The sequence below is a fragment of the Falco punctatus genome, assembly GCF_963210335.1.
Source record: "Falco punctatus genome assembly, chromosome: 1".
Lineage (NCBI taxonomy): Eukaryota > Metazoa > Chordata > Aves > Falconiformes > Falconidae > Falco > Falco punctatus.
In genome coordinates this window covers 111,834,078-111,857,244 of record NC_137580.1, presented here as the reverse complement: position 1 = coordinate 111,857,244, position 23,167 = coordinate 111,834,078, and the positions used below count along the sequence as shown (strand labels likewise).

Genomic DNA, 23,167 nt, shown 5'->3' with positions numbered 1-23,167 from the left:
CTCCCCTTGCCAGAACCCCCCAGACAAACCCAGGCTACGATCCGTCCATTCTAGAGTAGTTCTAGATGACCTGGTGTGCTATATTATAAGCCTGAGAAATGAGGGATTAATAATTCAGTGACTTAAAACCAGAATAATATAAATTGACAACAAAAGCAATCTTGTTGATTTCCCCTTTCTTTTTCCTCAGATTGACCCTAAAGTTGCATTTCCCCGACGAGCACAGCCTAAGGTAAGTAGGAGGATCGATAATAGGATTTTAGGCACACAGAGAATCATTGTTGCCAGGCAGTTCAGGTTTCAAACAGGGAATTGGCAATGAAAGCTTTTAAAGCCAGAGTGCATGGCGTCTTAAGGGTATCAGCGTATGGCTGTGAAACTACAGGAGAGCTGCTTTGTGTGATATTACGTGTCTCCAGTTTTAACCGCCTCCTTGCAGAGACCCAATCGGTGGCGGCTGGCTGAAAAGCAGAGAGACTTCTCTAGTTCTGGTGGGAGACTGTCGCCGCGTTACTTGCGTTTGTTATGCTATTTTACGCAATATGTTTTGCATGGTGTTTATGAAGAGCATTTGGATTAAGTGCAGACTTCAGGCTTGTTTTGAACTGAGCTTTCAGTTCTGTGGTTGTGATGGATGGGAATATATCTCTGCCTTCATTGTTTGCAAATTTCCTTTTGTATAACTTGAGAGATGTGTTTGGAGACCAGTAAGCCTTGGATAGCAAGTTTCTGATGAAGCTCTGAACTCGTCAGGCCATGGAGTATTCTTTTGCAAGAACAGTGAAACAATGAGCTTTAAGTCTTTTAGCTGATCAGGCTGGCTGGAGAAGTGACCACCTTCTTCCAGGGCACTCTTGTGATAGCATGGCCAGTTTCCATGTTGGGACAAAGGCAGTGTGGCAATGTGCAGAGGCGCTTGTGTCTGCACGCTTGCTCTGAAACACTGCCGGGTGCCATTTCTTCTGGAGGAGTTGCTTATGGAATAGAAGTGGTTGTTTTCATTAGGCACAGCCTAAAGACCAACAACAGATCAGTTCAAATCCAAATGTGCAGTCAGTTGTATTTGAATTTTGAAAGCTGGAGGCTGAAAGAAAACTTTTGTAATTGACTTTTTTCTTCTCTTGTTTTTGAGAGTCTGTTGGAAGAGCTTAATTAAGCTGGTGTGTGTCACTTCTGTATGCTCTAATCATCTTGGGTTACTTCAATATTCTGTTAAAAAATGGAAGGACAAGGCTGCAAAATTGTGGAGGCAAGTCGATAAGGAAAAAGTGCTTTAAAGTTGGTGGCAGGAGACCACCTGAGCAAGTTAAGCCTCAGAATTTTATTGCATATAGCTCCTCATGAAAACAAGTGGTATAATAGTGTGTGGAACCATAATGTTAAATATTGTACAAAACATGCATTTAGGAAAAACAAATTTAAAAACCCTAGGCATGTAGCAGGAGAGGTGCTAGTGATTTTTTTGTTTGTTTTTGTAAGAAGGAAAAAAAAAGGTGGTGGTGAACAAAACCCAATAGCCTACTTGCAGAATTTTAAACCAAACTAATGTCAAATATTTAGAGGTTCTTTTCTTCGTAGGATATATCTGGTATCTGCCTGGTGTGCTTCTACGCTAAGTAAAGAGTTTATGGTTTGTAGGGTTTGCGGCTTCTCAATTATGTTGTTTCATTAATGGTGTCTTTAAGATAGAATTTGAAGTTACCAGAATTTTGAAGGGTTTCATAATTAAAACTATGAAGATGATCTTGTGCTGTGACTGATAGTTCTTTCCCCCTTCCCAATACCTTTTAAAGGTTTATTTACATTTTAAACTGTCTTCAGTTACAAGTTATCTGTTTCTACAGTGTTATTTCTAAAAGTTTACAATGTTTACTATAGAGTTGTTAAGCTGTCCCATGTGATTTCTTCTGTAATAGTTAAAAAAAACAGGGCATGCCTTAGACTGAGGATATTAGCGAGTTAACTTTTCCTCTTAAAGAATGCAAAATCAGGTCATTTTTACAAAGGGGATTTTGTTTTTCTCCACGCAGGGTGGTGGGTTTTTTTTTTAGTATTTTATTTTTTGGTACAGACATCTTTCAAGTGTGGGGCAAATCATGGAACGTATGCTGGATTCCACTCTTAGCAGGAACTCACTCTCTCTGGAGAGGTCAGCAGTGTCTGTTTCTGCTTTTTATACACTTGTCCTTTCTAAAGTGTTGGGATTTCTACAGGGCACATGAAAAAAACTTAAGATTGAAAGGAGCCTTATTAGGAAATGGGAGAAAATCAGATGCAATAAAGAACAGATTTTACATCAATTATGACGTATTATTCTGGACAGCATTTCACAATCCGGATTTTTTGTTTTCTGGTTTTTAATTAGATACTGAATTAAGGTTTTGGACTTCAGTTGTTCATTTATCCCAGTTGAGTAACGAATGCTCAGCGTTAAAATGTGACTGTACTTTAGTCTAATTAACTAGCTAATGCTTGGGTCTGTGGATATTAATGGCATTTAATGAAATGTCTCTGTCTCTCTCTAGGTGTGAGGGGAGATTTTTTTTTTTCTCGCCCTCCCTGTAGGTTTCCTTCTTGATATGTTCAGCAAAATGGGGATTGGGCTTTTTTCTGTGATCATACTGGCAGTGACTGGGTGCTGGGGTGGAAGCAAGGCTGCTGCGCGTTCTTCCTTCTTGTGCAGGCAGATCTTCTGGCATGGCTTGCTTCCCTCCATCCATCCCCTTCCTTCGGGAGCCCTTTTGACCTGCCTCAGCACGATTAACTCTTCAGTGGGCAGCGGCTGCGCTGGCTCTGGGACTGTGTTCGCCTCCTTTGCCAGATCACATGCTCGCTGAGGTCTGCAGGGTCACACTCGCTTACTTGTGTGTGCACAATAATTTGCACTTGTTCCTTCCCCCCTTCTGATTCACTTTAATTGGCCAGCTTTCCCCTTTCAAACCACAGCCCAGTAAAATGCTTTCTTTCGGGCTTTTTAAACTGCATCTCCATGATTTGACACCTCTCTGGTGATGCAAATTGGTTGCTGAGCAAGAAGTGGCAGGTTGTAACAGCAGAGCATTCTTCCCTGATTTTCTTAGAGTGACCCTCACGGAAAATCATTGGTGATTGCCTCCAGTGGATTACACCATGATGTGTAATCCTGCTCTCCTTGTGAAGTCTAGGAGGACTTGAAGCCATTGTTTTAAGAAATTTGCTGCAGGGTTTTAACTTGTTGAGGTTCTAGTGTATGGCTAACAGCAAGATGAAAGGAATCTATGTATGCTTTCTCGCGGCTGCTGTTTCTTGATAAAAATCTGTCTTGCTTCCAAGTGCTGGAAGGCGCTCTGTAACAGTTGATCATTTATAACTCTGCTGACTTAAAAAATCCTTTAAAAGCAGCATTGACGGGGGTGTGTATGTGTAGTAATTTTGTACCCCCTTTTGAATATTGAAGACTACAATAATTTGACTTTTTAATATACATAGCCTGTCAGTTCTGACATTACCTGCTATATTAGGTTGGAGAAGCCTTATCAAATTTAGCGTGTTCATTAGATATTTTCAGATGTAAGCAATTTCCTCCCTCAACCTTCCACCGTAGGGATTTATTTAAAGAACAAAGCAAAACAAACCTGAAGAGCAAAAGGACACAGCCTCAGTCCATGAAGAAGCCCCTTGGCCATGAAAATACCTTTGTGTTGCTTACTGGTGTAGAAATTTGGGTGCTTTGTGGTGCAAAGCCGTGTATGAAACAGAGGCAGATGAAGCTTCAGCCAAAGTTGACAGTTAGTGAGGCTACCATTGAATTGTATTTTGTGCTCAGGTTCCTTCAGGATAGGACCAAGGTGTCTGTTCTTCCTGGTGCTTACTACAGGGGCATAATGCGTATAGTTGGGAATTGCTCCTCAAGTCAACAAGCTGGAGCTACTTGTAGCAGCATTTGGCAGCATTCATTAGCATTGTATTGTGTATGTGACCTGCTGACTACAGTCTGTATCCTTTCCCTTCAGCAGCTCTTAAAAAGAGCAAGCCAACTGCTGCTGCTAGCTGCTGGAGCTGCTCCTGTGGCTCGCTGGCGTGGGCTGTGCACTGGATGTCCGGTGCCCTGTCTGCTTGTGACCTAGAGTAGAGGTGGCTGTTGTCAGGACTCCGCGTTTTAGTATGGGATCCAGGCTGTGTGGGTTGGGTATGGCATTCTGGTGACCATTTGGTCACAAAACGGCTTTGTTTGGCGCAGGAAGCCTTTTCTCTGACAATCAGTTGGTGATGCTGAATACCGATGTTGTTGTTAGATGTGATCTGTTCTAACAGAGGACGGTGCAGAGCTGATAACCGGTTCTGGCGTCTCGGCGCTCCAGTCAGTCAGCGTATCTGCGTGGCGTCCCGTGGCGGTGGGGTAGCTAGTTTCCTGTCTGCCTGGGCACAGGGGCTGTAAGAGGTGTGCATGTGCACAGCTGTTCCTTTGTCGTGGGCAAAACCAGAGTGTCAACAACTCTCATCTGAGTTGCTACTGGTTAAACCCATGTGAAGCTGGCTGTTCCAGAGCAGTAAATGGAGGGCATGCCCTTTTGGAATAACACCCAGGCTAACCTGGGATATTTTTTTTTAAAGCTAACCAGGGGATTTGGATGTCTGATTCCAATTAAGTTAACTGTGAGTAGGGTGTCTGCATCCCATGGCTGCCTGATAAGCGTGAGCCAGAATAGCAAGGATTTTATTCCAAAGCAAGTGATGGGCCTTGAAAATCAAAAGTGCAGTTGTTTCCTCCCCTGCTTCTGCCCGTAACCTCCTCCAGGTTAGTTCCACTACTGCCCATCTTATTTTAAGTATTGGGTGGACTTTGAAGTCTTTTTCAGAAGAATGTGAACTGAACATGCTAGCAGAACTCAGGGTTCTTCCTTTCCTGCTACCCTTCCTTACCCACCAGGCTGTAAAGAGTAGCAAGGTCAGACCTTTTCCCCTATTATTTTTTTTTTCCTCCTTTTTAAATTCCCCTGCATTTGCAGGTCTGGATGGAGTAAGAGAGGAAGTATTTCCTACTTTTGGCATTGGGTATAGATGCGTACCTTGATAATATTGCTGTATCTTCTGCATACAGAGTCCTTACCAGATGGTATTGAGTGATCTTGTTTTGTGATTGATGGCCAGTGCTTGGGCATCTTGTTCAGCCAACCTTGAAGTAGGCCCCTTGTCCAGGGTAAGCTGCCCCAAGAATCTGTCTCCCTGTAGCATTGGGTGGTCCGTTGGAAAAGTTGATGTGTCTTGAGTCTCGGCTAATCAACCAAGGTCTTCTCAGGCAGTAGAGGTTCAGGGTTTTGAAACCCATCATTCTTGAGCTCAGATTCTTGCTCTCTGCGATCTGTTTGAGGCAGAACATGATCTCTCTTCGCGGATGCTGGCAGCCGGGGGAAAAAGTGGCTGTGCAGTGTTCCGTGGAGTGCAGTGAGTTTCGTCAGAAGCAAGAGCTGCACTGGATTTTTGTAATTTTGTTGGTTTTGGAGATGTAAACATTCATTTCTTCTTCCCAACCACTGAGGTAGATTGCTCAAGTTTTCCTTAATCCTCATAGACTCTCTTGTACTTGTGTAAAATGTATGTATTTCCATTGTCGTTGCTTAAGGTCGTCTTTCATGGTAAGAATAGTCCTAACATACTTTCTTTCCCTTTGACATACTGCTGCCTAAAAATCAAAATTGGACATTGTCTAACTTGGGATTTTTTGTTTTTGTTTGTAAAGGGGATTCTACATTCTCTGTGCTTTTCTGTGTTGTTGGATTCTTTTTAAAGACGTCTATCAGGTAACTTTTCTGCACCGAGACCTTGCTGCTTGGATATGCCAGGAGAGGGTCCAGAATGAGAGAGGTTAGGGAAATGGAAGAGCAGCGTGCTAACACCCTTGTGCGTTCCTCTCTGCTTCCAGATTGAGTACATGTCGTCTGCAAAGTGCTGAGCCTTTATCAGCCTGGGGGTAGGTCTACTAATGACTGATCTAAAACCATCAAATTCATTTATTTGTCACTGCCAGTGACAGGCCAGTTAATGCTAATGGATTCTTTTTTTAGTCTGTTGACTGGTGATAGTCTCATAAATGTTGTGAAATCCAGAGCATTAAGGCAACTTCTAACTTATTTTTAGAGGAGCGCTATTGTAACAGGGTGTGTGTAGATCAAGGTGTATGTTATGCTGAGAAGTACAAACTCCTCTCTTTTGTGAAGCCATGCATAGATGTCTTTGCTGTTCCTAATAGTTATTTGACTTTTCAATTGCATTTTAGTGTTCTCTTTAAACGCATTTTGGGTCATGCTATAAAGGGAGGAGAAGCTGTAAATAGAGCCAGTCATCTTATGAAAAAATGGCTTGTATCAGAAAATGATTCATCTGCAGGGCCTGAATCTTCTCTGTCCCTATTGTGGGAGAGAACTTAAGCATATACTTAAGTTGGCATAAGCATGTGGGTAAGTGCTTTGCTGAATCAGGACAAACTAAAAGCACATTATTAAATGCTTTGTTGAACTGTGGAGCATGTAGCAGAAAAAGATTAAAAGATTACTTTGTGTATTTGACAGTACTTTGTATATGGTCAGTCCTAGCACTTCTTTTTCAGAGATAGCCAGTTTCATCTCTCTCTCATTTCCCCCCCCCTCCACCAGAGGTTCTTATTCACAAGAAAGTATTAATCTGCTGTTTCCTTAAAGAAGTGATTGCAAGGTCAGTGTAGCATCAGGCTTAAATAAATAAATAAATAAATGTCTAAGCTTAATTTAGTCTCTAGGCCTGCAATCACACATTCTGTTTGCCTTAGTCACTGGAATAATTCTGTGAACGACGTGAGTAGTGTTCAATGTGGCTTAAGGTTTAAGATATTAGTGCTGTAGAAATTGTGGTTTGCTGAGTAATTTGAAAGTTAATGTGAATCTCTGTAGTCAGATCAGCATGCGGTGTTAATAAGTTACTTCTAAACTTTGGCATTTGCTGCTCTCCTGTTGAAAATACTTCCTTTATGTTTTGAGTGCAGAGAAAATCTGAAGAATGTTAGGAAGCTCTTCTCCCCTGCTTGGTCATTGCTTGTGCCGGGACGTCTGCAGCAGGGTGTATTGTTGTGACTGAGTAGGCTTAAATGAAGTATTAAGATTGTACTCTGCTGGGAACTTTGTATTATAAAGAAGGACCCTGCCCTGCTAGGACTTAAGCAGCTCTACACATGAGGAACAGTTCCAGAGACCTCAGCAAGTGCAACTGAAGGCTTCTGAATATGTTGGTGAAGCGTATGTGGTGAGAAGGGTGAAGGAAAAGAAGTATTGACAGCAGCAGAAAGCGTCGTTCCCTCTGCCCTTCCCTCCCCCCAGCAAAGACTTGCATTAATTTCCCATTGACTCTGATGTACAATAGGGAAGAGGTTTCAAGCTGACTGAGGGGGCAAAGGTCCAAGAAAACTACTGTAGCAAGAGCTGATGCAGAGTGACAGTAATGAGGTGGCCTGGCAGGTGGGAGGGAAAATGGTAGGGTGGGGGAAAGAAACTAATATCTAGTGAATTAAGTAGTTCCCAGGGTTTGAAGTTTTTAAGTCCTGTTTTATTTTCCTCTGTATGCACCATACAACTATGAGATATGGCTGGAGCAAGGCCTCCTTGGCTGAGAATGCAGGCAGGATCCTGTCGTAGCTCCAGTGGGCTGGGTTGCAGGGAGTGCTGGTGTTGCCCAGAGGATACGAAATTCCTCTGTAGTGTCCCCAGACCTGTGCTGTGCTGTTTTGTGTTTCAGTATTTCTGACTCTGAGCCCATCTTTATGCTGTCCTGTGGGTCGGTTTTGCATCAAAGAGAAGGTGAGGAACACAGGGTGAGGAAGTGTTTTGAAAACTTGATTTATTGAAAATAGGGACTGTGAAGGTCCGGTAAGACTTTCAGCTTCTTGAATGCCAGTGCAAACAGAATGCCTGCTAGATTGAGAATCAGTAGAGGTTTTTATAACAATTGCTGAATGAACATTGTTCAGGAATCTTCCTGAAGGGTATTTTGGTGTGATGTGTAAAGAGGTTGCAATGAGCTGAGCGTTTATCCGAAGTCTATGTAAATCCCACTGGACTGAGAGGTATCGCTTGAGGCGGAGGCTTGTTTTGTGGCAGAAGCTCGTCAGCTGCAAACCCTCAGCACTGACAGAAGGCTTGCTGTTCATTGCACTGCTGGAAAAAGGTGTTGGTGAAGGGGACGTTGCTGGTGATTTTTCTGAAGTGCTTGCTGAAAAAGTGAAACTTCTGTATAGTTTTCCATTTGGCCACATTGTCAATCATTTCTGTTTGGAGATGCGTCAGTGCTATTCCCTTCTCTGAGCCTGAGCTGTGCACAGAGCCTGATACGTACACTGAGCATTTATCCTTTTGCCAAAAGTTTGCAAAGTGCTGTAAATGAGTATAAAGATGTTTACTTGCTGGTGAATTTTGCCTACATGTGGTGTTGTATTTGACAGACCTACGGAGTCTATAGCAGTGCTGTGTGCTCAGTGAATTGTGGAAGGGAACAGAAAACATTGAAAAGAAATCTGAAGTCAGTGCTGAGATGTAGAATATGGTAAGAATTTTCTGAGGACGCGGGGGTATTGCCCCATCTTCTGTTCCGGGGCTGCTACTGACCATTGTGTTGGGTGGTGTCAGGTTGTTTCGCTCTGCCATGTCCTGAGCATCCCTGGGAGAGCCCTTGTGTGAGTCACAACGAGCCCTGCTGAGCTATGGTGAAATATGTTGGTTTCTTGTGGCTAGGGCTCCCTCTCCTCAAAGTCTCTAGTAGAAGGTGTTCGATGTGTGGTGTGGTTTTTTTTTTTTTTTTTTTTTTTAATGTATTTGTACTAGACAGCTCACCTTCTCCCCAGTTGCTCTTTGTAGGTCAGCTCTATAGCTCCAGCCCTGGGTGGGTGGCCTGCTGAATGTGCAGCCTACCTAACATTTGCACTTTATCCTGTTCAAATATTACTTGGTGCAAAAGCCCCTTGTAAAACCTGCTGTGATAATGTCCCAGGACCACTGTTAGCTGGGTTTGACCCCTGAGGCAGCACAGAGTTGCTGTCACTAAGAGTTTGGTCTTTCTTGGTGTAGCATGTGGGAACCCAAATGGTCCTGGTACTGACGCTGCCGTTGAGCCCGGAGGGGCAAGGGTTGGAGGAAAAAAGGGCAATACGGGATTACCCTAAAGCATTGCGGCGTGGCAGAGAGCACCACCTTTTCCCGATGCCCAGGTTTGGTACCACACGCTGAACAGCTGCCTCTGAGAGTCGTTGGCAGCATCCCTGGACGTTGGGAAGGAAGCGTGTGAAGCAGAGCAGTATTGTGCGCTGCCAGCTCTTTATGTGACTTGTCTTTGAGGGGTTAAACTGAGGGGGTTTTTTTGTGTGGTTTTATTGTGTGTGTTTGTTTTTAATGACTTTTGATTGGAAAATGCATAAGGGAGGCCCTGACTGGAGTGCTGGTGCTTTGGTACACAGCGGAGGTTGTAACTGTTGAGTCCTGAGGTTTCCGAACAGCAGCGGCAAGGCTTTGGGGAGGGGGAAGAGAGATAAGGACGCTAGGCCACAGCATGTGAAAGGTAGTTTGTGGTATGAATTATGGCTAATGCCTGTCACATGGTGGTTACAAATGAGTGTGGGGGCTGGGGTGCAGTGCTTGTGCACTGGGAGGGAAGAGGGGAGGCAGGCTGTGGATTGAGATGGGCTCAGCAGCGGGTTGCAATGCAGGGCCGATCCTGGTGCCCTCAGTAACGAGAGAAGAGGAAGAAGCATGCTAAGCTGCAGGTGTCCTGGAGTCTCTCTGCTTCCAGAGAAGCGTTGGCTCCTCTCTTCCCCGCAGATCTGGGCGCTCAGCCATGCCGGACGCTCCTCCGCCCCCGTGGTCCAGCTCCTGGAAGCTGGGTCTTTCCTTTGTGCTGCAGGACCGTACCCATTTCTCTCTGTGTGGCCTGTTGTTCCTCCCTGTTGGAGCTGGGAGGGATGGCTGTGGTGGTTTCTCCATCTTACACAGATGAGGAGTGTGTCCTGACGTGCTTCCACTGCAATGCTCAGCACTGGCAGCGGGCTGCCCCGTAATTGTGTGCCTCTGTTCCCTTTCTGCCCGCCGAGTGGGGTTTTCCTGCCCTAGCCTGCATAGGATCCCCGGCAGTGTGTGGATGGTGGTGAAAAGCACCTGGAGAGTTTCCTGTCACCGTACCTTTGTGCTTTAAATCCCTGACTCACCTAATCCCGTGAACTGTGATCAAAGCAGCAGGTTATGCAAGCAATGTGCCTGGCGATTTATGTGTGAAGAGGGAATTGTGATCATCTTGTGTGATTCCCCCCCCAGATTTTTCATCTGGTCACATCCTTTGTGTCATTAATCTTCCAGATCAAATAAGATGATAGTTGAAAGTCCTCCATAGTTATGATTCCCCCAAAGTTTTGTGAGTATGGCTTTGATTTTGTTGTAGTTATTAGAAGTCAGTTTAGATTTCTGGACCTCTGTTTTGTAGGTATCTCCAGTGGATATTTTAGTAGCGGCATTTCTCTCCTTTCTCAATTAAATATGTGTTTACAATAGGAAAAGAACAAAATATAGAATAGGAAAAAAATTAAAGCAATTTAGTTACCAGTCCAAAGGCTTTAATGCTAAAGAGCCGTGAAGAAACTTTATTGGAACTATAATTGCAGACATAAGCGGTGATTATCTGTCTTCGTGCTTTTATAGTCCCCATCACTGTCATCTGAACACACGAAGCTGATGGGAGTGTGTGCAGAACGTTATTCAGCTGATGCTGTGTAATCCTGATCTCTTGCAGTATGTGGAAAGTAAAATGAAGTGTCAATTCATTTGAAAATGATGGAGAAAGAAAAAGGTGGGAGAGGACGAGTGTCCTTGCAGAAAACATAACCTTATTTCATCCAGCTTGCAGCCAAAGGAATGCAGCTGACAGGGTAAGCATCTTACATGGACGTGGTCAAAAGACATTTTACTGGTTCTTAATGCTCTTAGAGGTCTTTGGCAGGTGCAGTCCTTCATCTTTGGAGGTTGCCTCCCTTTGTTTCCTTGAAAAGTTCTGAATTTCCTCCAGCTGAGAGAAGGACAACAGCACCTGTTTGTCTTGTGTTCCTGAGAACTGGAGATCGTTGGATCAAGGCAGACAAATGGATGCTGCCAAGTGCTTCTTGAGGTGGAACAGAGATCAGAGAGCAAGTCCTGAATTGCTTGGCCTGATTATTGGTGCTGGTTATGCAGGTGAAAATGTGCTCTGGGCTGTAAAGAGGCAGAGGGAGGAAGAGGTAATTTGGTGGTTGTATGCAAGATTCTTTTCCTGCTGCTTGGCAAGCCTAAAGATCTGAAATTCTTAGTATTAACTACCTGGTTATTTTGGGTGAACTCGCTGGGCGCTTCAGAGGACTGCGTACACAATACGGTGGTGGCCTGCAGAAGGGGAGCTTGCACTGCTGGTATGATCGAGTGACTAAATCTATCGTGGCATCCCTGAACCATAATCTGGTGCCCATTTTGTAAAGAGACTTTTATGTCTCTGCTACCCTAAGAAATGTTCAGTGAGAGACTCTCTGCTGCTTGGCAGCCGGAGCGATAGAAGGGGCAGTATATGCAGAGCTCTGGCATTTTGCATTGAGGCTAGTAATCCCAAGGTAGGCACAGGCTTATAGTTTGAATTTATTTGATTCAGGCCAGTGTTACTAGGATCTTCTTGCTGCCTTTTCTGCCCTGGCTGTCCTGCTGTCCGTGCTTTTCAGGCAGGTGTGTTCATTGCCTGAAATCAATTTCTCAGTCTCATAATTCTTATTGCAGTCACCTGCTCAGGCTGAGGCAGGGAGTCAGTGGAAGAAATGAGATAGAAGGCAGAAGTCCTGTGATCTCTTAAGGAACAGTACATGAGTGGTCCAGGGCTAAGTTTGGGCCTTAAGAAGGTAACTGTTTTGTGGATGATTTTTGGGTAGGGGAGGCACTTGTTGGGCAGGAGATAGATTATACTTTTTTTCCTTTTTATCTGAAATTTGGAGCCAAAAAGACAGTTATTTTGAAGGAGGAAAATAGGCAATAGAGAAATCCAAAACTTCTAAATCTGTTTTTATCGACTCTAGACTGAATTAGGACCAGGTAAAAACCACAACTGATGATGTATGTTTTTTGGTGGACTTTCTGAATTTCTTAGTGAGGATTGTCTTTGCTTTCATTGAAGTTAGCATGAGTTAACCACTAATTTCTGTTAGAGCAGGTCAAAGCAAAGCTCCTCAATTGCCTGGTACACTCAAGGCCATTTTAAAAACAAAACCAGAAATATGCTAGTGAAGTGCCTAGATACATAAAGAAGTAGGTAATGCAGATTTTGGAGACACGTGCCTGCCTGTCCTGTATTTGAAATCAAAATGAGGTAGTGATGTTTTGGGAGTTTATGGTCTTTAGCTTTAGTGAGCTGCCAGTGCAAAACTGGTTCTTGCAAAAGTTCTATTCAAAATGAAGTGAAAGTCTGTGGATTGTACGTTCCTGGAGGCATCAGCATCCTACTTTCACCAAAGACTTATGTGCTGAAATGGCTTAAACTAGTTTAAATCTGACCCTTGTTCTTATCGTATGGGGATGAGGTAAGTGATTGTCATCACCCTTGTTTTATGGATGTAGAAAACAGAAGTGCTGCTCATGTGTTCTGCAATACTCGAAACTGGGAATTGTTGGTGCCTTGGGAGAGGGTTATTCTGAACCTGATGCGGTACTGGAGCTGCACCTGCCACACCGTGTGTTTCCAGGTGTTGGTGAAGGAAGGAGGTGCAGGGTTTGAGAAGCTGACGTCCCAAGGGCGCCATGATCAGTGCTGTGTGAGTAACTCCACATTTTCTTTAGTCCCCACAAGGTGATGATGCTGTGTGTGAAGATTGCCTTAGTGTTGCATCATTGGAGATGGGTGTGAGTCAGTCGTGAAAACCCTCTACAAAAGGCTTTTGTGCTAATACTGGCTTATTAGAAACAGTTGTTGAGAGTAGGCCTGGTTTCACTGGGCATTTGAAGCATCTTAAGAATGATGCTAGTGGTGCTCAAAGCCTGAGCCAGGGGTAGGCTATAAAATGCTTAAGATGGTGGAGGGGTGAGTGCCCAGAAGAACCGGCTGAATGCAGCATGCCTATCTGATGTCTGCCTGGTGCTTCAAAACCAGTGGTTGGCTACTGTAGTACGGGGCAAGAAAGGGAAGCAAATTATATGGAGCTGCTCTCTGCCAGGGTTTGATTAATTTCTGGTGGAAGCTGTGTGTGTGAACATGCAGCAGCACAAAGCAGTGCTGAAACCCAGGGCTCTGTGCACAAAGGTGTGCTGGTGAACTTGGGTGCCGAGGAGTTTTGCTGTCTGTGTGGCAAGGGGAGGTTGTGCGGGAGGCAGCTGGAGCCGCTGGGAGTCAGCGCTCCGTCCTTGTTTCTGAGCAGCACTTAACCTCTCTGTTTGCTTCCATCGCTGTGAAATGCTGCTTTTACGGCTGCCGCTGCTGCTGTAGCTCTGAGCACCCTGCACGCGCTCAGCACCTCCCTGCCTGGGGAACAGCGCTTGCCCTTCTGCACGCAGAGGACCTCCCTGTGTAGCAGCTCTGTAGAGGAGGAAAAAATCGCAGCCCAGGCTTCTGGGTCCCAAGCTGAATACCCTGAAGACCTTGCTGTGCTCCCTCACTGCTGCAGGCTCCTCTGCCAGGCGTGCTGGAAGCTTTAATTCATGTGCTTTGGGATCCTCTGGCAGGCAGCGCTGTAGAAATGAGGAGTATCATTGTGTTTTATTGTGGCTTATAAGAACGCAGTGTGTTTGTGCTTCGGGGAGCCCCAGGGGCTTTGTTTTTCACCAGGCCTGAGCCATTCTTCAGTAGAGCCTTCCTGGAGCGTGATCTAGTTCTGCCCATTAGGAGTGAGAGACGGGCCTGACTGATTTCTGCTCCCTGCTGCATAATAAATCTGATACTAAAATTAGTGCTGGTCTCCCTAGGCCATAATTCTTGCTGAGATTATAGAGAATTGTGTGTGCAGAGAGGAATTGTGGTTGTGTGTGTGTGTTTGTTTTTTGTTTTTTTTTTTTTTTTATAACCTTGAGTGTCCAATTTCCAGGTTTTTTACTTAACCCCCCCCCATCTTTTTCCCCTTTTCCTCTCTTTTGGGAAGTGTTTAGCCTTTCTGTGTATTTTGGCTATTTAAGCCTCTGTCACTGCAGGCAGATGAGTTCCTTGGGAGCTCTTCTGAAGGTTTTGTAATTGAGTCTTTTACCACGGCGACAGGATATTATTAACCTTCAGTAAAGCAATTTATTTCATACTCCTTTGTGGGGATAAGCCTTTTTTCCCCCAGGAAAATATGTATGTGGAAAGGGTTTTGCGTACAGGGGTAGCTGGACTTGCAGCAGTGATTATGATTTAAAAAAAACAAAAAACAAAAAACAAAACTTGAAAAATAGGCAGCTCTGTTTGCGTCAGTTTAGAAGAAACCTTTGGTCCTGAATGACTCCCACCCCTGCCCCAGTGTTTTATTTTAAAGAACATACTTTTTGCCTATCAGTGGCTTTGAAAGGAGGTTGTATTTCATTTTAGAGCTCTAGATATTTAGCCCCTGTGAGCACTAAAACATTTTGTTTTCATCTTTGAGACGGCCTTAAAAATGAACTGAGAGCTGGAGGGGGGAGTTCCTTGCAGGGTCTCCCTCTTGGCATGGCCTTTGCCCTGAAATCAAATGCAGACTAGTCCAGAAGTCGTTAAAGACTGGATAGCTCCTAGAATAGCAATTTCCAGCGAACAAGCAGGAATGCGGGATAAGTGGCCAGCCTGGCTGAATAACTTGTATTTTCTATTGAGCATGGTGACAAAGGCACTGGTCTGGGATTCAGGGGGTCTGGGCTGGTCTCTTACAGGCTGTTGTGTCACTGCATCTCCCTGCGCCTAATTTTTTATTTTATAATGAGGATGGAAATATTTCTTTTCCCATGTCTGGTTAGACTTTGCTTTTTACTTCAGTAAACTGTTAAACTTTAAAAAGAAAGGAAAAAAAAATCAATCAGTGACACGCTTGTCCTGGTTTGGTGTCTTGAAAAGTTTGCCCTATCACAAAGCCTGCTTTCTAAGGAGTTCACCGTACCTTGCAATATGAATATGTTCTTTTAGCAATTATATTAGATAAAGAGGTGGTATTATTGCCACGTTATACAAGAGAGCTTGGATGGAAGTTGAATTGCTTTGTCCAGAGCTTTACGTTTATTAACACACTTGAATCTCTTGGCGCCGTTTCTAGGCTTTAATTGCAGAGTCATCCGTTTTTCTACACTGTGCCTCTTTAGCATGCTGAACTGCTTCTGCCTTGCTATTGAAACGGGCATCTTAGGAAAAGTATTTTGGTCCATGAGGCTTTTAGTGACCCTTGTTAGGACTGTCCTCCAGAACCACAGTCTCCCAATCTTCCTGTGTTCTACCACTTTCTGATTTTCCAGGTGTGTTCAGGGTTTTTAAATCCAAACTTTCTAGCATCTCTTCAGCAGTTCCATCCCTTTTGCATCGGATGGGCTTTTCCATGGGCTGTGTCAGAAGGCTGTTACTCTAGACCTGAGGAGCACCCACTGGCTTGTATGTTGAGTGCAGGCTCCTCGTGGCAGGGGCTGCCGGTCTGCTCCATGCCCTGGCAGCAGTGGTGTGTGTCTTGCATGCATCTTGGTGCCAGGAGGGAGGAAGGGCTGCTGGCCTGTCACAGGGCCTGTGCTAGCCCTGCTATCACCCGGGGGGTCTGGCAGGACTGGGCTTTTCTGGTGTCCAGCATGTTGGGGCTGAGGCTGCGTGCCACGGGACAGAGCAGAGAGTGGGGCAGCTGCAGGAGGGATGGTGCTGAGCTGAGGGCCAGCTGGCATACTGCTTCCTCTAGGGTGTTCTTCTGGGAGAAGATACTGATGATAAACGTATTTTTTTTGGAAAAAACTGAAAGCACTTTGTACACGCTGTCTTTGGGTGGTGGTGCACACAGGTTCGTGCTTCCTTCGAGACACAGGCTTGCCTCTTCCTTTGAGGTTGTGGGTGTCTCTGTTTTGTTGGTAGCAGTGGACTGAGACTTAAAACAAAGATGAATGCCATGAACCTGCTTTTATACTGCAGTCTTCAAACACCATCGGTTCAATGTGCTAGTCCGTCTTCTGACTTGCCAAGCACCGGGCAGTGGTGGTACTGCTTCAGGGGAACAAAGGGGCTTCTCCAGACCCTGCCCTCCTGTTGATGCCTCCCCTGTGCCTAGCCTGTGCTCGGCCCCCCTGGGAAAAGGGCACTTTCCTGTGTGGTCCTTCAGCGTCTGCTAAAATTCCAGAGATGTGTTACATGCAACAGAACGTTTTTGTTATCGAAAGACTTTCTGGGCCCTTGACGTTCTGGTTTTGTAAAACTTTGCAGCTGGTAGATTTATTCTTACGTCTTCAACCAGAGAATCTTTCCATCTTAAAAATGCTTGAAGTACCTTTTTTTTCCCCTCCCTGCTTTTTACTATAACTGTTGTTGTATATGAGCCCCACAATCTGAAAAAAAAAATTTTTTCTTTAAAGCTTCCCCACCAGGGATTTAATTAAAATATTGTGAAAGGCAGTCATTGAAAATGAGAAACCTTTTGAGTGGAAGGCACCCTGATTTCCCTCTGTGGAGCTTTTTGTCACCATAGAGATGAAAAGAGAAGCTCAAAATTGCACTTTCCCCTTGTGTGTTGCTACTGAGGGGACGTGGCTGCAGGTAGCAGCTGTACTAAAATCAGCAGGGCAGGGAGGCATGGCTGGGGCTGCAGGCTTTAACTCTTTGCAGGGTACGAGCACTGGATTGGGATTTCCTTCCCTGGTGGAAGCATTTATTCTTAGTTTATTATTCTGTTTTAATTTCCTGTACTTCACGGCTGGAATTTATCTGGGCTTGTGAAGGGAAAGAACGAAGGCGCCCATCCTTTTGTCTTGGTAAAAGCATAACTAAGCAACTTTCTGTGCAGCGTGGCCTGTTGGTTCTGCACCGGAGCTGTTCGGAGCAGCCTGTACATCGCTGCATTGTTCTTGAGGTGTTTATGCAGAAAGCTGGTTAAGTAACAGTGTTGAAATCCAACTCATCCTTTTTAATTTTATCATGTTAGTGTATAAATCAAAACTTCTCTCGCTGCTCTGCAGCAGGGTTCAAGTCTGTCTGATTCTTCCTTAAAATATCTAAATGTTGGGGCTTTTTTAATTTGTATTTGTATTTTTTATTTTAGAAAAAATGGGTTAAAGTTTTTTTCCTTTTGTTTGGTAACCCCTGTGGAAGTATAGGGATTAGTAAACCAAAAATACATACTGTGAGTGATAAAACTGCTCTGATACAGTTTCAAAGACAGTCACACAAATGGAAGATTATTGGAGGGTACATGACACTGGGCAGTGTTATGCTTTTAATCATTTTAAAAACAAATTTTTCTTCCTAATTGAGTGAAGAGCAGACTCAAGTGGATTCTTGGCTCAAACATCTTGGACAAATGAAAGTAAAATGTATATTCAAGCTGTCTGCTGTTGTGTATTTTACACCATACCTGTCTCTGTGCCTGATCTCAAATGGACGTAATGGTTTAATTTTAAGCTCTTTGAGCGAGACCTGTTGTGTTTAAAGTTCCAGATAGAAAGTGAACATAACCCATGTAATGGCATTATTAATAGGGACTATTACTAAATTGTAATTTGCAAATTAATGGTTTAACTCTGAGATGAAATATACAGCTGTGTTCTTGTGTAATGTTACAAGACAAAATTAGATCAAGTATTTAAATAACAGAAGGGCCTCATCCAAAACCAGCGGGTGTCTTCCCAGGGACTTCACCAGGCATCCTGTTCTGCCTCTTCCACCCTGCAGTGAGGGTGTGGACCTGTAGCACCAGCAAAGTTCCTTAAAAGTGCACATGCCCTCAGGAGTGGGCTGCTAATGTCTGACTACCCGTGATGCCGATGTATTTGGAGAAAGAAAATAATGTGTTTCCATCGTGGTAGTGACTCGGGCCTTCTATGTGGTTCAGCTTGTACTGGGCAGGCTGGTCTAAGCAATGCTGTTGTGCATGTGTATTTGAGTTCTTGCAAGATTACAGATTAATTTTTAAACAATGCAGTATTTGGGAGCTGGGCTCGGCTCTGATGCAGTTTGCCCTTGTGCTTTCCTTGGCTGTTGCTAATAAGAAGTGCTGGCCTAAATCAGTGTCTTGGAGAATCATCAATTTGCTAATTGCAGATAATCAAGGCCCTGCTCCCTGCTCACGCTGAGACCACTTTTGTTTTCTGCCATTCCGCCAGGATTCGGGCAGTGTCTTCCAGCCTTTGACGTAACCAATGAAGTGGGTTTTGAGCTCTCATGTTGCTAATTCTCAGAGGTGATGAAGTTATTGGTATTCAGGCTTGATAAACAAGAAGCTGTTATACCACTGACCTTTCCTGCCAGGAGGGGATGTGAAGGGCAGGGCTTGCGAGGTGGCTTGGGGAGAAGGGGGTGTCTGGGGAGGTGTGGCAGCGCAGACTTTTGCAGCACCTGCCTGAAGTTAGCGCAGGCCATGGCACTTGTCTGGCTGCGAAACCTGTGGAAATTATTCTGAACACATGCGGTAGTTGCGTCTTACTTTATTTTTTTAAGATGTGCATCTTTCCACTTCTGGGTTCAGTTTAGGAGGGTGTGCGTGTGCTGTAGGTTTTGCAGATTACGCTTAAAATGAAGCAGGGGCTGATGAAAATGTCTTCGTCCTGCAGTGAGGTGAGGACAGGCGTCTGCGGGGGCTTCCCCGAAGTGCCCCGTTGCGTGGGCACAGCAGGCTGTGCGCCAGTGCTGCGCTCCGTGCGCTCCCAGCGCATCTGCGTCTGCAAACCGCCCTACGTGCATCAGGCCTTTCTGCCTGCCCCAGCTGCCCGGGGTCTCACCGGGTGGTGTGGGGAGAGGGGCCAGGGGTGAGAACGGCTGCAGGCCTTGCCAAATGACTTGGTGTAGAATGGCAGCTGATCCCAGGCCGTGAAAAAACAGGAGGAAATCAGAGCCTTTCTGAGGAAGCCCCATCAGCAGCAGGCACGCCTTCCTGTTGAAGGTGTGGGTCATCTGTGTCAAGGAGAGCAGGGCCAATCCCCTTAAACTCCCCAAAGCAAGCTTTGCTTTGCAGGTGGAGAAACTGAGCGTATTGCCTTGGCAGAAGCGTTTTTAAAAAATAATGAGGGTTTTTCATTTTGCCCATCTGGATGGGAGCTGATACTGTGTGCGGGGCGGTGCGTGCCTCAGAGGTGAAGAAACAGGTCTGCTTTTCCCAGTGCTTACTGCAGGGATTTACAAGCAGGAGACAGTGTTGAAATGGCAGAGCAGAACCAACTTCAGCCCTGCACTCGTGCTCTGCCGTCACCCGCCACATAGAATGCACGTTCGCAGAACTTGCGGTGGAGAGGGGAATAATGCGGCATGTGTTCGTGCTGCACGGAGAGGATGACAGTTGTGTGAGTTGCAGGAGTGCCCAGGGATGCTGAGTGAGTCGTCCCCAGCCCGGGTCCCTGCCGGAGCCGGTTGTTGGCCACGCTGCCGCTTTAAAGCCAAACCAGAGGAACAGATGATCACTGGACAGCTTAGGTTACATAATCTCTTTTGGGTTTAATGTCAGGCCTCCCTGAACCCCATCCAGTGCCAGCTTCCAATCTGGCTCGTAATACTCGTGAATGTCCTTTTAATTTTTCTCTTTATTAATAGTTCTCTTACTGTAGTGTGCTCTCTCCCTGGCTTCGTGTGGTATGCGTGCCTCAGAGTTCATTCCTTTGCTCTGCAAGGTCTCCCACTGCTGGTGCTTCCTGCTCCTCCACCAGCCCCAAGCTTTTCACATGTGTTTTCTTTGCTAGTTCCAGAGCTGTTTTTGAAAAATGTTGTGGCAAGGGAAGTGGGAGGGCTGACCAGGGATGGAGCTTGCACATTGAGTTGGCTCTTTTCATTCATGAGTGGAGCTCCTGAGGCTGTGTGTGGGAATGGTTAGAGAAGACCAGTGCAGTGGTGGTAAAGTGAGGAAGCTGATGGTGGAGGTGAGATAGGAGAGACCACAGCTGGCCAGCTTTGGTTTCACACAGATCTATCAGCTGGACTAAATTTTTTTTTTTTGTTTTTAGTTTAGCTTGCTCATTTCTGAAAGGGCTGTCTTGCTTCTGTATTGAGTTTTTAATTGTTGTAAATAAAGTTCAGGCTCTTCACTGTGTTTCTGTCACTGGTTGGATGTAGTAAAGACCAACAAGTCTGTGAAGACAGAGCAGCCAGTGGTGGTTTTGGATGCTAAAGGGTTATGTGTTTCAGGGGGCCAGTGCTCTTTCCCTCATTCCTAACTCCTTAAGTAGGTGCCTTTGCAGTTATTATCCACTGCTGCTGGGATTGTCACTTGCATGTGTCCTCATGGCTAGCATTTTTCTGAAAGCCCTAGCACTGATTTTGTCAATGTCAGCCATTATTTTTTTTAAAAAAGAACAACATAATTAAAAAAAAAAACCACACGCATGCATATATCCATACATTTGCAGAGGGGAGAAGGAACTGAGATGTTATTTCAGATCTAAGTCTAGGAATCAAATAGAAGCCTCAAAGTATGTGTGTTTAGAGCAGACTTGTGATTAGCAGCAACCTCAAGTGCTCAAAATACTTTTGCATTTACTGAGACAGCTTCTCTTACGTTAGCTGTTGCATAACATTCTCGTGTCAGTTAAGCAGTTGAAAAATATTGCACAGCAAGTATTTAATGCATTGTGAACATCAGTGCATTGTAGCAGCTGTTTTAAAAAAAGTAAAATAGAAGCATCAAGAGCAGAGAGCAATATGGAGAGTGCTTTCTGCAAACATATTGGTAGCATGGGGAACCAAGTTAGAGGATTCCGAGCTCTTGGTGTATTTTAATGTCCTGGGTCCTTCATTTATTTTTGCTACTTTAAATGATGGCTTAGCTAGGCAGGGGAGGAGGCAGGAGCTAGGTGAGGGGCAGGGGAAGGTATGGAGATGGGCAGGACAGATGTGTGTAGTGTCTTTTGCAAACATAAGTGTTGCCCTTGCCACCTTGTACGCCAGTAGCTAGTACTTCCTGAACTTGTACTGTGAATAAATTATGAAGCAAAACTGATAATGATCATTATCTTGACTGTGAGCCAAATTGTGAAAAATCCAGTAGTGCATTTGTATGTCTAAAACCCCCAAAATAAATCACAAAGTGCTGGTAATACCATCAGCTGCTGCTATTTCCTAAAGTGGTGGATTGCAGTCTCTGATCCCTAGGTGAGTAAGTCTCTAAATTGTATTCAGAAATAGTATATGGCATAGTTGGAGTGCGACAACGGTATTTTGCTGCATAACATGAAGGAGCAAGAATCCAGGACTGTTGTTTTATTTTGGGTTTTTTTTGTTGTGTTTTTTTTTTTTTTTTTTTAATTTATAGGCTTTATGTTTTGGGCTGTGTCATTTCATTTTGCTAGTAGATATGTGCAAATAGAAGTCAAGACCAGTATGTGTGGGGAACATTAATTTTATTTTACATATAAATATATGTATGAACACACAGACATAATGGATGCCAAAATCTCTTACATATTTGTGTTTGTTCAAGTGTACAAGAAATGTGATTGACACCACTGAGAAAGGGAGAGGGGAAAGCAAAATGAGTTATAGCTTTTGGTCCCTAAACTGCTATTTCTTGTTGTATCCTGGAAGAGCCTTCGTACTAATGATGCTGAGCAATAAATAACACAGGGAAGATTAATAGCTGCCTATGGTAGCAAATTATAGTTGATTTATTGCACATAATATATACAGGTGCAGCTAATTTAATTAAACACAAGACCTTTATAATGCTGTAAAGACATCCCTCTCTAAAAGTGAAACAGCACCGTGGTACTGTAATAAGGCTTTAAGTGAAATAAGCAGCATTACAAGCAGAGCTCCAGTTGGTGTTCTCAGCCTCTCATGTATTTGGGGGAGGGAGTATTTTTCCATAACCATTAATGCCACTTTAATTCAAGTTAGGCTGTAACAAAGTCCAATTTAATATACTGATGCAAGTTATCCCATCTCTGCTTCATCATGTAACAGCAGCTTCCATAAAACAGCATATGTACCTTGTTATTTTCTTGGCGAACTTAACAGTGCTGTGCAGGGGATGGTTTGGCTTGCAGGGGAGGAGGGTTGGAGCTCTGATGGTGTGGGATCTCACCCTGGGGATGCGAACAAATAACAAACAAGAAGTCATAGTTCCCTGGAGCCTCTCCACTTGCTAGTGGGTTGTCTTCTATTCATCCCTCGTCTGAGACTGGAAAAGGGGACTGAGAGAAGGAACTCTCATAGAAGAGCCTGTACATAGGTGTGCACAGGCAGCGCTCTGGGTTAGCTTGTCTGCATGCTTGCTTTTTCTGTTGGGTCTTTTTTTATTTTTATTTGAAATCCCTTTCTGCTTTTGTTTTTTTTTTCAAATGAAAGAAGTAAAGTTGAGGTGGGTGTATATGTATGTGTGTGTGCATAAAAATACAACTTTAGCCTGGCTTTAAGCTGTTCCCTCTGCTCCCTGCTGTTGTAATTTTCACATGAGCAGGGGATGGTGAGCTTGCCCTGCAATGCAACCTTTCTCAGCTCATCATGATGTGGAGTTGAATACTTTTCCCTGCATATAATGGGGAAGATTCTCTATGATACTTTGCCACCATTACTTGATTATTTGTGAGAGCGTAAAAGGTTCAAGTAGCTGATTGATTAATTTTTCTCGAAGTTTTTCTTCCCTCTGTTGCCTTCATTTGGAATATGTAATTAGTGAAGGAAAATGTATTAAGAATAGATGGGTATGCATATGAATGCTTAATTTTTTCTAATTCAGGCATTCATGTGGGCACATGTATCCTGATGCACGCTGTGCTAAACAAATCTCTTCCAGCGCTTGCTGGAGACAGATGATTGAGTTTGGTGTAGTTTTCTTCTTCAATACTATGGTTTCTCTGTTCTGCAGCAGTTGCTGTTGCTGTTCCAGCTACTTGGGGAGTATGAGGAGTGTCTGTGGGCATGACTGGAGGGAGGTGCATGCAAGGCTTGGTATCTCCTAGCACAAATCAAATATCTACTTGACCTTTTTATCCCTCACCACTGGGAAGAAGTCCAATGACTCTTTGTCATAAATCTTTCCAGTCCGTTTGCTTTGGTCCAGCACTTCAGTTAGGTGCAGTTA

The 23,167-nt window shown here is 44.4% G+C and overlaps 1 protein-coding gene across 14 annotated transcripts in view; it reads left to right on the top strand.

Annotated features, from left to right (window-relative positions):
• MSI2 (musashi RNA binding protein 2) overlaps positions 1-23,167 on the top strand; it is a 255,752-nt gene that overhangs the window by 5,423 nt on the left and 227,162 nt on the right. For all 14 annotated transcript variants that reach the window (XR_013925802.1, XM_080374218.1, XM_080374221.1 and 11 more), the window contains one exon: positions 191-232. Coding sequence is in view for 13 of the 14 variants with exons in the window: in XM_080374218.1 (XP_080230344.1) it covers positions 191-232 (42 nt within the window). In the remaining variant the exon portion in view is untranslated. The remainder of the gene's footprint in view (positions 1-190; positions 233-23,167) is intronic.